At 43.0% G+C, this 13,705-nt stretch overlaps 1 protein-coding gene across 3 annotated transcripts in view; it reads right to left on the bottom strand.

Annotated features, from left to right (window-relative positions):
• micall1a (MICAL-like 1a) overlaps positions 1 to 13,705 on the bottom strand; it is an 82,721-nt gene that overhangs the window by 53,426 nt on the left and 15,590 nt on the right. For 2 of the 3 annotated variants that reach the window (XM_041177858.1, XM_041177859.1), the window contains 2 exons: positions 8,432 to 8,573; positions 3,687 to 3,787 (listed from right to left, as the gene is read on the bottom strand). In XM_041177858.1, coding sequence (XP_041033792.1) covers positions 3,687 to 3,787; positions 8,432 to 8,573 — 243 coding nt within the window. Of the gene's footprint in view, positions 1 to 3,686; positions 3,788 to 8,431; positions 8,574 to 12,673; positions 12,814 to 13,705 lie in introns of all 3 variants that reach the window. The other variant, XM_041177860.1, reaches the window with a different exon arrangement.

The raw sequence follows: 13,705 nt of genomic DNA, 5'->3' as shown, positions 1-13,705 counted from the left end.
GAGTGGACCAGGGTGTCACAGAGGGAACGATCCTTATGGAATGCTGCCGGCGTGGGGGTGGGGGAATGGAAGATGTGTTTGGTGGTGGCATCACGCTGGAGTTGGCGGAAATGGCGGAGGATGATCCTTTGAATGCGGAGGCTGGTGCGGTGATAAGTGAGGACAAGGGGGACCCTATCATGTTTCTGGAGGGTGAGGGTGCGCATCTCCCGCGCATCCGCCCTCACACCTTCTCCTCCCTCCCAGAAACATGATTGCTGCAATGTTCCAGTGAAGCTCAACGCAAACTGGAGGAATAGCACCTCATCTTCCGACTAGGCACTTTACAGCCTTCCGGACTGAATACTGAGTTCAACAACTTCAGATCATGAACTCTCTCCTCCATCCCCACCCCCTTTCCGTTTATTCCCCCTACTTTTTGTTTTTTCCAATAATTTATATAGATTTTTCTTTTCCCACCCATTTCCATTATTTTTAAAAGTATTTCCATCCATTGTTTTATCTCTACCTTTTAGCCTTTTTAAGATTCCTTCACCCCACCCCACCCCCACCAGGACTATCTGTACCTTGCTTGTCCTGCTTTCTACCCTTAATTAGCACATTCCTATAGATAATATCACTACCTTCAACACCTTTTTGTCCTTTTGTCTGTGACATATTTTGGCTATCTCCAACTATCACTGGCCCTCTACCTAGCTCTTCTGGTCCCAACCCCCCTCCCCCCCACTTAAACCAGCTTATATTTCACCCCTTTTCTATTTTTACTTAGTTCTGTTGAAGGGTCATGAGGACTCGAAACGTCAACTGTGTTCCACTCCACCAAGGTTGCCAGACCTGCTGAGTTTTTTCCAGGTATTTTTGTTTTTGTTTTTGATTTAATTGTTCAATCTTTCCCAAAAGCTGTAATCTCTCCATTTGGTACCATCTTTAAAATTTTTTTGCACTTCCTTCAGTACTTCTCCGTCTTTTTATAGTATGAAGTCCAGAACTGTGCATAGTTCTCTGTGATCTGACTATGATCATGTAACAAGTTTAACATAACTTCAATACTTTTGAATTCTCTACCCTTAGAAACAGAATCCAGTTTGTTAGCATTTTAATTGCTTTGTGGACATGGGAGGCTGCTTTGAATGATTTGCTCACCTGTATCCCTAAATCCCTTTACACTTGCACCCAATTCAGTTTATTTTCTACCCCATTCAATTTATTTTCTAAGATGTAGGTGACATTTTTATTTTTCCTACCAAAGTGCATCACCTCACATTTATCTATGTTAAAGTTCACTTCACATTTAAGTGCCCAGTCTGCAAGTTTTCCAATGTTTTCTTGTATCATGCTACATTTCTCGCCCACCCCCACAGTTTAGTATCATCTGCAAATTTTGATCTCGAGTTACTTGTTGCTCAGTCAAATATAATGTAAATTATGAATATCATGATAGCATTGATCCTTGCAGAACACTGCTTTCTCCCTTCCTCCAATGTGAATAAACACTCATTACCCTTAGTCTCTGTTTTCTATCCTTTTAAGCCAATTTGCTATCCATTCAGCTATTTGTCCCATGATTCCACATGCCCAAAATTTTGTCATGAGCCCACTGTTGTGGTACCTTATTGAAGGCCTTTTGGAAATGCAAGTATATGACATCCATTACAATATCCTCGTCTATTCTTTCCGTTACCTCTTGAAAGCAACGTATTGTTAGTTGAATATGACTCAGCCTTTAGGAATCCGAGGAGCTGATTATTTTCTGTTATATTTCCTGCCTTTAGTCTAGATGCTCTTCTATCACTTCTTTTAGTTTGGATTCTACTATATTTCCTACCTGACGCTAAGCTGACTGGTCTACAATTCCCAGATTTTGCTTCATAAGAAGTATAGACTGGCCATTGGAAGCTTTACCTTTTGAGATTAGCAAGTGAGAAATATTGGTTGAGAGGTCCAAACTGTAACTGTTTGGTGCGATAGAATCTGTGATTTCGAAGCTTGTATTTTTTTGAGACAGACCCTAATGAAAAGGGAAACTGAAAAGGGGAACTGACCGTCCTAAAAACAAAGACTTGAAAGTGAGATGGGAAACCAAAACGTCTGGAAAACTGAAACTGGTTGAAACAAATAAAAGGACAGAGCTCAGAGGATGATCCCAGTGGTGCAGTACAGGCCAGTTGAAGACAACAGGGGCTAGATCCAGAACCAAAGATTCGGCAAATATACAGTTGCTGCAGCTGTTTCTGTTAATTGAAGATAACATTGGTGGATCTACACCATCCAGACCATCGTAAGTAGAGCTGAGGAGGTTCTACAGAAAATGTGCAAATTTTGGTGAAGACCCTGCCCGTGGAACTCAAGTTGATTGTGCGCTGCTGTCAATTGAAGATCAGGCTAAATCCTAGAATAGGAGCTGAAAATCTTTGTGTGAGAGACAAGAGTTTTGAAGGACTTCGTGACAAGATTGATGACATATATGCTGAGTGCACTGCCAATCCAATCTGTAAAGTCTGTCTTAGTTGTATCTGCCATTTAACGTGTAATTTATAGTCTATAATCAACTTCTATTTACCTGTTAATCCAGAGTTTAGAGTATAGGAGAGTACCTAAGGTAGTACAGTAAAAATTCTGTTATCCGGCACTCTAACAACCTGAATTCTAGGGTGGGGTCTGTTTTTTGACTGGAAATGTCAAACTCACTGGTAATTGCTATATCTGTGGCTTGTCCTCATTCCAGTCTCAGCCTCCCACTGTTCTGTAGCACCATCTCCACTCGGTGCCCTCACTTGATTTGTGCGCTCCAGCACCTCTCGCAAGACCTCTACACCAGCATGATCATCCTGGAGCTTTTTGATTAGATGAAAACATGGAACTTGCTTTACACCTTAGTTAACTGCCATATTTAACTAACTGGCACCTCCCATTCCTGCAGCATGTCAGATAACAGAAATTTTCCTTTATTTTGTGTTTGCTTTGCTTGACTCTTGTACAGTAAAAATTCTTTTGTTTAAACCATGGAATCTTATAGCTTCATTCTTTCAGTAAATAACTGGGATTTCAGATTTCTTTTTAAAAAAAAAATATTGGTTTCAACCGAGATCATAACAATGGTCCATAGTACCAATTCCAACTCCAGGGCTCTCCTGCCCATATTCTATTCCTCACCCATCATCCCATTCACACTAACCTATATTGGCTCAGCATCCTCTTAATACCTTAAATTTAAAATTCTCATCCTCCAGTTCAAATCCCTTCATGGCCTCACCGCTCCCTATCTCTGTAAACTCGAACTCTACCCACTTCCCACCTCATCATTCTCAGAACTCTCCATTCCTTTGACTGGCATTTTCTGCATCCAGTCCCTTGTGCTCCACCATAGATGATCGTGCCTTCAGTCACCTTGGCCCCTACCTTGAACCCTTCGCTTTTCCATATCCTCTTCCTCCTTTAAGATCCCCCTTAAAATCCACCTTTTTTCTGCTAACATCTCTGCCTTTGGCTCAGCATCCATTTTTAGATCATGCCTTTGTCAAGCCCCCAGATGTTTTTCTGAACTAACGGTGCTATAGAAATACAAATTGTTGTGAATGTGATTACAAGGATAATGTGATTGTTAATGAATAATGTAATTTCAGTGATAGTTAATAGGATTACCAGAGTCAAGTTATCCAACTTGCTGATCACTAACACAGACTCACATTTGGTGAGAAGACTTGTTTGCTCACAGTGACTGCTTTCTTGATCGATGGCTCTGAAGGTGATATTTCAGCCGGTCTCTTCATGGAGGGGGGAACACCAGCTACAGAAAAAAAAGCAACGTTATCTTGGAGTCTTCAAAATCCTAACTGAGCAGTTAGTGAACATCATTTGCCTCATATGATGGTCTCTATTCTCACAGCTGTTTGGCAGGGTCCACTCTCTCGCAATAAAGGCGCTACATCATGTGAAGAACGATAGATTACCAGAACAGCAGGAGATGGCAATAGCACATTGGACTTCAGCCTAAACAATTGATTAGTTTCAATATTATTCAACAATTTTATTTGTTCTTGGGCTGTATCTCTGGCGGGGCTAGCATTTATTGCTCATACCTATTTTCCCCCGAGAAGGTGGTGGTGAGTCACCTTTTTGAGCAACAGCATTGATGTACGTATACCCACAATGCTTTTAGGGAGTTCCAGGATTTTGGCCCAGCAAGTGAAGGAATGGTAACATAGTTCCAAGTCAGAATGGTGTGTGAATTGGAGGGAAATTTGCAGGTGATGGTGTTCCCATGAGTCTGCATTCCCATGGTGCCTTAAAACACTTTGTGCCCGAAGGTTCTGCTGTAACAATCTCAAGAGAATATGGCCATGATGGTGGGTGCCAATAAACCCAGGAGCTACATGCGAGAAGATGGGGAGCTCACGTTCCACTCCAAAACTCGAGGGCATCCTCTAAGCTGATATTTCAGTACTATGTGCAGTGCTGAGGGAGTGCTGCACTGTCAGAGGCACTGTCTTTTCGAGGGGGCACCTATTTTTTTCAAATGGATATTAAAGATTCCATTGGACTATTTGTGAAGTGCAGCATGAAGTTATAAAAGAATAGAATTGTACAGCACAGGAGGCCATTCTACCTTTCAAGTAAGTACTGGCTCTTTCCAAGAGCAACCCAGTGAGATCCTGCTCATTCCCCGAACCCCTCCAAAGGTTCCTTTTTCAAATATTTATCCAAACTTCCCTTGAAGGCTCCTATTGACTCTGTATCCATCAACTTATCAGGTTAAAATCAAGCATTCCAAACCTAGTCATCAAACCATCCAAAGGTTTTCCTCATGACACCTCTGGTTCTTCTGGCAATCACCTTAAATCTGTGCCCTCCAGTTATCAACTCTTCAGCCACTAGATATAGTTCTTCTTTATTTATTCTATCTCAATACTGCTATAAAATCTTCTCTTAGACTTCTTTGCTCCAAGCCAAGGAGAACAACCCCAACATCTCCAGTCTATCCACGGAACTGTAATCCCTCATCCCTGAGATCATTCTAGTAAATCTCTTCTGCACCCTCTTCAAAACCTTCACTGAAATAAATTTTGAACATGCAGAGTAATATTTGAACTTAATGAAAAACTGAAAAAATTGATTTCATCTTTCACAGTAACAAATTTTAATTTACCATTAAATTGTCTCTTGTGCCTTTTAATACCTTAAATTGGAGTTTCTAAAATCTCAGTCCATCTCAAAAGATAGGTTTCAGCTGATGTTTTTATCTTACTTCAACAATGTGTATTTATATAGCATTGTAATGTAGTAAAATGTCCCAAAGTGTCATATAGGTGCATTATAAAACAAAATTTGACACAGAAGCACATAAGGAAGTATTTGGACTGGTGACCAAAGGCTTGGTCAAAGAGATAAGTTTTAAGGGAAATCTTCAGAGGTAAAGGGGTAGAGAAGATTTTTGGAGGGAATTCCAGAGGTTAGGGCCCCATGGCAGCTGAAGCAAAGCTGTCCATGATGGCGTGATGAAAACTCGGGACACACAAGATGTCAGAGAATTGGAGGAGTGCAGAGTTCTCCAGAATTACAGCGATAGGGAGGGGTGAAGCCTTGGGAGGATTTGTAAACAAGAATTTTAAAATCAAGATATGACTAAACTGGGAGGCAATTTAGGTCAGTGAGCACAAGGGGGAATAGATGAATAAACTTGGTGCGAGTTTGGATACAGTTAGAGTTTTCCATAATCTGAAGTTTGCAAGGTGGGAGACTGGCTGGGAGAGGATTGGAATAATCAAATCTAGAGGTACAACGTTACATATAATGGCTTTTTGCAGATGAGATGAGGCAAAGGGGGTGACAAATGATGTTCTGGAGATTGAAGTAGGCGGTCTTGATGATGGACAGCATATGGGGTCAGAAGCTCAGCGCAGGTCAAGTAGGACATCAATGTTGTGAACAGTCTGGTCCAGCCCCAAATAGTGGTCAGGGAAAGTAATGGAGCCAGTGGCTAGTGAACAGAGCTTGTGGAAGGGACTGAGGAGAATGGCTTTGGTTTTCACAATATTAATCGGAGAAAATTTCTGCTCATCTAGTAGTGGATGTCAGTTAAGAGGTCTGACAAATCAGAGACAGTGAAGGAGTCGAGAGAGATAGTGGCAAGGTAAAGCTGGGTATTGTCAGCGCACATGTGGAATCTGATCTTGAGTTTTCAGATGATATCGCTGAGGTGTAGCATGTAGGTGAGAAATGGGGGTGTGGGACAAGGATTGATCCTTGGCGTACTCCAGACAACGGTGCAGGAAGAGAAGTTATCACAAGTGATTCAAATTTTTTTTAAAGGGACCATAGAAAGACAGTTCAGCAAATTTGATGGAGACTGAGCAAAGGATGAGGGGAGGGAAGGGACAATACAAGTATTTTGGCATCGACTGAACAGATACAAATGTAACCAGACAAGGGGAATCCAACCTACCTGGACCAAGGATGAGAGTTGCTAGAGGAAGATGTTGCCTACAGACAGGCAAAGAACGTTGAGGTGGGATAGTTTACCAAATACAGGGCACGAATTGGGATGTTAATTAAGAGCTGTTTCAATACTGTGGCAGGGGTGGAAACCTGATTGGAGGGATTCACACATGGAGTTGTGGGAAAGCTGGGCACAGATTTGGGAAATGAAAATTTCAAGGACTTGAGAGGAAAGAGGTTGGAAATAGGGTGGTAGTTGCAAGGACAGAGGGTCAAGTAAATTTTTTTTGGTGATGATGACAGACCTGAAAGGTAGTGGGGGGGTGGTGGTGAAGAGAAAACAGTACCCAAGGAGAGAGGGCCATTAACAATTTGAGCTAACATGCGAGCCACAAAGGCAAGTTGGACGGTCAGCAGTTAATCCAGTCAGATATGCATACCGATCATGCAGAGTTTATAGAATTTCCAGCATGCAATCTATACAAGTTTTGAAGATCGGAAGCACGGGTCTCCTTATCCTCTCATGCTTTGAAAGTTAATTTAGAACATTAGAAAGCCGAGTGGTTACTGTCCAGGCTCGCACAATAGTCAAGGGTAAGAAGGTCATCTGTCCATCAGCATACCCTCTAATTCTTTTTTTGGAGTGCACAGGCAGTTTAAGCATGTGATTCCTTGAATTTTTCTTGTGCGGCTGTACACGCGTGGTAGCTTAAAAGAGCAGACTTGTGTGAGATCTACATGGGAACTTTCAGGTGACCACACAGCTTAGCAGGATATTACTGTCCAAAGAAGCACGCCTCACATCAGCAGATTGATTCACGTGGTGCTTATGTTTCGTAAGCTGTATTTAATGACATAACTGACGATAGAATCCCTAAGAACTTGCATACTGGCTACCTGGGTGAAAGTGCCAGCAGGCAGGCAGCACCTGCGGAACTGGCAGGACTCAGCGTCTTTAAGAAAATGAGGAAACATCGACAGTGAATATTAATGACTTGTAGAATCATGAAGTGCACGAAAAATGTGAAAAAACATTTATAAATGAATGTACAGTATGCTTCCATTTCCCAAAAGCTGTTTTGATCTCCCCAAAGAAATTGGTAGACAGATTAATAACTATGAAACTGAGACCAAAACTAATGCTGAGTTACAGGCAACTTTTGAGAGTCTACAAATATCGCTTCCTCTTTCTGTCAGCTGAATGGGGAGAACTCCTTGGTTGCTGCTACTTTGAGATTGTTAGCCCACTGGATCAAGCTGACATATGTTCATTCCCTCACCCTTTCATGTCTCTGGTGGCATTACACCTGTAAAAGGAATCAGTAGTGGCCTGGAAAACTTTATTGGGCAAGCTTGATGACAGAAAAAACCGTTACCAACATTGGCAGACAAAACCTGAGGCGGGAACACATGCCGGCTCGGTTCAGTGTGACAACAATCTCAAAGCAGCAACCAAGGATCTCCCCCATTCAGCTGACAGAATGAGGAAGGGATACTTGTAGCTCCTCTAAGCTTGCAAGGTGACTCAGCATCAGTTTTGGACCCAGTTTATTAGTTGCTCTCATTACGCAAAACTGTTCCATTGTGTTGTAAAAACAGAAAATGCTGGTAAAACTCAGCAGGTCTGACAGCATGTAGAGAGAGAAACAGAGTTCAGAATCATTGTGTTTCTCTAATTCCATCTTGCCTTGCTTTATTGCATCCTAAGTCAGCAGTGTATGTGTATCAGCCTTTTAATTTCAAAAGACAATTGCTAGTCCTGTCTGCTGCTGTTCTGGGTGCCCTTAAACTGCAACAGGTTGCACGGTGAGTGTATTGCACTTGAAGGATCCTTTGCAACTCATACTTCAATATTATTTCACTTTGGGCTGAACTCTCTGCCACCTCCGACAAACTGTAAAAATATGATTTGGGTTTTTAATTAAAGAAAGTCAAAACAGAGTCAGTGTTCCACAGTGAGCACAAGTGAAAATGCACAGCTGTCCCAACTCCATACCATGGGTCTGGTTGGTGAAGTAGTTGTAGAGCTGAGATACATAAGTCAGAATGCTGAGACGGTCTGGAACACGCATTGCAACCATGTCTTCTGGGTCCAAGAGCGCTGGAATTCCCAGCTCCTGTTCAGCCACTTCAAATGCCTATGGAGACAAAGGCACACATTAAAGAGATGCTGAGCTGTTTAAAGAACAAGGTTGGAACAAACCCGCCAAACATTGGGTTATCAAACGATGCAGCAGGCTCGAATAGCCGAAAGGCCTACTTCCTTATCCTAACCCGTATGCTCGTGTGCGTCATGAATAAGCTGTCAGTGCCAGACACAGCAACAGAAGCTCGCGGAACAGGGCCTTATCCTTCAAAAAGACTTTCTGAACTCAACACCAAGTTCAGGAACTTCAGATCATAATTTCTGTTATTTTTTTCAATGTTAGCTGAGGGTGACGATTCCGCTATTCCCATCTATCACTCCTCTAGACCAATGCTTCCCAAACTTTTCAACTGCGACCCCATTTCGAGGCTTGAAAGTTTCCGCGTTCCCTTGGAGGGGGCTGCTGCAGAGCTTGCGACCCCAGAATCTCATGTTGCGACTCCCAGTTTAGGAAGCCCTGCTCTAGGCCCATCTTTTGTTTCTTTACTTGTCCCATTACCACCACCTTTTGCATCATCAACTCCTTCTTTGTCCTTTAATCTCTCCTGCCTTCCACCCTATCACAGCCCACCCCTTTTGTTCTTTCCTCCCAATTCACCCTGTTTCTGTACGTGCTCGAAACCCGTTACATCTCTAATCTTTCAAGTTCTGATTAAAAGTCACCGGCCTGAAATGTTACAGTTTCACCTTCCACACGTGTTGCCAGGCTGTTGAATATTTCCCAAGTCAAGGCCTTTACAGTTGATCTACTGCCAATTTGAAGAAAGGAAGTCTGCTTATTCTAATGATCAGTGAACTGTGGAAAAATAACATGGGCTGAAGGTGTTGGTAAGAAGTAGGGTGAGTGAATGGTTTAAAGGGAACTTTTACTTGGGGGTTTTGCAGACTGGGAGTCGCCTACGTAGATGGAATTCACACATAATCCCACTATCTTGGTGCAATTAGGGTGACCTGAGTTCCTTTCCCTTCCTTGATTTCTAATTACTATGAGGTATGCACAAAAGAATGCTGGAGGTAAATCTCTGCAACAAATGAACCAGGCTGTTTAATCCAACAATTATTCACAGTTAAGGGATAGAGGACAATCTAGCAATTAAAACAGTTAAGGGACAGAGAACAATTTAGCAAGCAAATCGCTTAAGGGAAAGCAGATAATTTAGCAATTAACGCAGTTAAGGGGTATAGAGGTCAATCATAGTCTAGAATGTAGAATGGTACAGGAGCAGGCCATTCAGCCAGTCATGTCCATCTTGATCTTTGCAACAGCAATTCAGCTAGTCTCACCCCCTGCCTTTTTCCTGTGGCCCTGCAAATTATTTCTCTTCAAGTGCTTATTCAATTCCCCTTTGCAAATCACAACTGAATCTTCCTCCACCCCACACACACACACACAGGCAGTGCATTCCAGATTCTAACTAATCACTGCATAGAGAAGTTTTTCCTTCAACAACCATATACATATACACCATGTATCTCTTCTCACAACCCCTTAGAATTGTACCCTTCATCTTACTGCCTCTCCTTGTTCTTCCTACCAAAATGTATCACTTCACACTTTTCTGTAACAGTTCATCATGGACATTAGGCCAAAGTAAAGGGAGCCACTGCTTCACCAGCCAGCTAATAAGCTGAAGCTAGTGGGATACTCCCAAGGAAAACTGATCTACCACTTCTCTGGCTGGGCCAACATTTATTGCCCATGCCAAGTTGCCCTTGAGAAGATAGTGGTGAGCTGCCTTCTTGGACCACCCTGTAGTCCAATGTGGTGTAGGTACATCCACAGTGCTGCTAGGAAGGGAGTTCCAGGGTTTTGACCCAGCGACAGTGAAGGAACAGGGATATATTTCCAAGTCAGGATGGTGAGTGATTTGGAGGGGAACTTCCAGATGGTGGTGTTCCCATTTACCTACTGCCAACATCATGGATGTTGGTTCAAAGTATAAAAATTGTCACATTGCAGAAAGAAGCCAGAATGTTGGGGCATCTTATAATTTGTAACAGGGGCAACAAGTGAAGTCAAGTTCTGAAATCAAGTGAACTCTGCCATGCTGTATTTGCTTTTGTTGAATCATACTCAATTTGTAGTTTGCAGCTCTGGAGATACATGGCGTACCCTTCAACAGGAGAGATTAGGAGCCTATGGAGCTAATTTGTATTTCCATTATATACATCATCAAAAGAAATGATTAATCACTCTGTAACTACATTATGGCACATGTAAGGATTGGGAGTTTGCCTGTGGAAACAGATCTTTGCATTAGGCCTGAGAAAATACCTTGTTATCTAGAATGTGCCCAGCTGTATTAGAATTGTTACAGCACAGAAGGCAGCCATTCAACCCATCATTTCTGTACTGGTTCTCCTAAGGAGCAATTCATGTACTGCCCCTCCCTGGACATCCCTGTGCATTCCTCCTTTCCAGATATTTAGAAAATGTGGAAACATTTACGGCACAAAGGAGACCACTCTGCCCGTGTCTGCACCAGCCAAAAAACAAGCCCCCCAGCCTAATCCCATTTTCTGGAGATTACAGGAATTCAGGCGCATATCCTGACACCTCTTAAACGAGGTGAGGGTTTCTGCCTCTACTCACCTTTCAGGAAGTGAGTTCCAGAACCACACCACCCCCTGGGTGAAAAGATTTTTCCTCATCTCTCCTCTAATCCTTCTACCAGTCACTTGAAATCTATGTCCCTAGTCACTGACCTCCCTGCCAAGGGAAAGAGATCTTTCCCATCGACTCCATCCAGGCCCCTCACAACCTTGTACATCTTAATCACATCTCCCCTCAGCCTCCTCTGTTCCAAGGAAAACAACCCCAGCCTATCCAATTTTTCCTCATAGCTGCAATTTTTCCAGTCCTGGCAGTGCCCTTGTAAATCTCCTCTGTACCCTCTCTAGTGAAATTACATCCTTCCTGTAATAAGGTGACCAAAACGGCACAGTACTCAAATGGTGGCCTAACTAGTGTTCTACATAGCTCCAGCATAACCTCTCTGCTCTTATATTCTATGCCTCGGCTATTCAAGGATAGTATTCCATATGCCTTCTTAACCACATTACCGACCTGTCCTGTTACCTTCAGGGAACATGCACACAAAAGTCCTAGGTTCTTGGTTAAAGGAGCATGATGGAGATGACATTACACCTAGTTCCTCTTTGAATTACTGCTGCCAGCTCCCCCTGTTTTGCTCTATTTGCTGTGTGCGTTGCTGGCCAGGCAATTTAATTTGATTTCATTATTGAAGCAATCGCCTGCTTCGTAAGAAGTTAATTGGAGGTGTGCCAATGCATACTGACTCCCCAGCTTCAGGGAGATTGTAATCACTGATATGGGTTCAAGAATAAATTAATCTTGACAAATGAAAAAAACTGGATGAAGTAATTCTTTTTTAATTTGAGGTTTCTATAGAGTTTGGGGGGGGGGTGCGGGTATCAGACAGTGCTGAAAGAGATAGAATCAAAGGCAGGCTTGTAATTAAAAGTTTCACTTAGTAGAAAAGCAATTATTTGTAACAAATAATTGTTTTGATAATGGGACAAATAAAAAATGGGGAGTTGCACTGAGCTCATTAGCCCAATACGAAAAGAGCTTATTTCCTCTTTCGAAAGAAATTCAGTTTAGTAACTTAAGTTATTGTTAATGTATAGGTCTATGGAGTTAGCATTTAATGTAACTATATATTATAGAAAGGTATAAAATCTCATAAATTAGGAGTAAGAGAAAAATATAGAAGTGGCAAATTGTAATGAGGTTAAGAAGGGTTCAATCAACCATAGTTCAAAACTGCAAAGTTTTCACGTCCTCAACAATTGTGTGGTTGTAAGTACCATATTTCTAAGTGTCATAGCGTGGACTGTATGACAAAACTGTGAACACCTGATCTCAATGTTTTAGGATTCTCAATGATTTTACACAGTAGATGGAACAACTAATCAAACAAAAGCCACCCTGTAACACTCCTTTTATTGCTCCAAGTTGGCTGCTTTTAAGGACATCTTATTAGCTAACAGTGGCTGTGCTACGCGAGTTCAAGAGGGCACAGGTAAAGGATGTAAGCATGTTAGTGACATAAACTCCATGTCACTCACTTCCTCCTTTTGTTTCTGATAGGTGCGCCGAGACAGACAGATAGCCCGGTCCTGTTGATTGGTGCTGTGCAAGACTGGCAGGCCTGGCCTGCTGATATAAAACAGAAAATGCTGGAAATACTCTGCAGGTCAGGCAGCATCTGTGGAGAGATGAAGTGTTAATGTTTCAGATCGAACAGTCAGAACTGGAAAAACTTCGAGATGACACAGGTTTTAAGCAGAGGCACGGAAAGAGGGGAGAGTGAAACGAACAAAAGAGGAGATCTGCGATTGGGTGAAATGCAAAAGGGATGATGGTGCAAGGCAAAAGGAAATGGTAATAGGACAAGTGGAAAAAAAAAAGATGGGTTTAGGGGTGGTGTATATGGGCACTGCAGAATCATTATCCACAGCTAACATCCCAAAAATATGGGAGAAGTTATGACTGAAATTGTTGAACTCAGTGTTGCGTCTGGAAGGCTGTAAAGTGCCTACCTGAAAGATGAGGTACTGTTCTTTGAGTTTTATGTTCAGCTTCACTGGAACAATGTAAGACGATGAAGACAGAGAGGTCAGAGTGGGAATGGGGCAAGAAATTAAAATTATTTCTTTCATGGGATGTGAGTGTCACTGGCAAGGCCAGCATTTGTTGCCCATCCTAATTCCCCTCTAACTGAGTGGCTTGCTAGGCCATTTCAGAGGGCAGTTAAGAGTCACCGCTGGGGCCAGCTGGGGAGGGGGTGGCAGCACCACCAGGGCCAGGTTGGAGGGGGCGGGGGGGGGGGGGGGGGGACAGAGGCGTGGTGGCCGCGATGGGGACCACCGCCAGGGCCGGAGGTGGACGGGGGACCACCAGAGCCAGCTGGGTGGGGGGAGCGGCACCACCAGGGCCAGCTGGGTGGTGGTAGGGTTTTTTTTGGGGGGGGGGGGGGGGGGGGGGGGGGGGGGGGTGGAAAGCACTGCCAGGACTGACACAGGATCACAGATACTAACTGCATCAGGTGCGTAGCAACTGGCAAAAGTACTAGTGCAGGTATTATCCAGCAGTAAGCA

This window comes from Carcharodon carcharias, chromosome 31 (assembly GCF_017639515.1).
Source record: "Carcharodon carcharias isolate sCarCar2 chromosome 31, sCarCar2.pri, whole genome shotgun sequence".
In the NCBI taxonomy this organism is placed as follows: Eukaryota; Metazoa; Chordata; class Chondrichthyes; order Lamniformes; family Lamnidae; genus Carcharodon; species Carcharodon carcharias.
The sequence above is the reverse complement of the archived record's forward strand: the minus strand, read 5'-3'. Positions and strand labels throughout refer to the sequence as shown.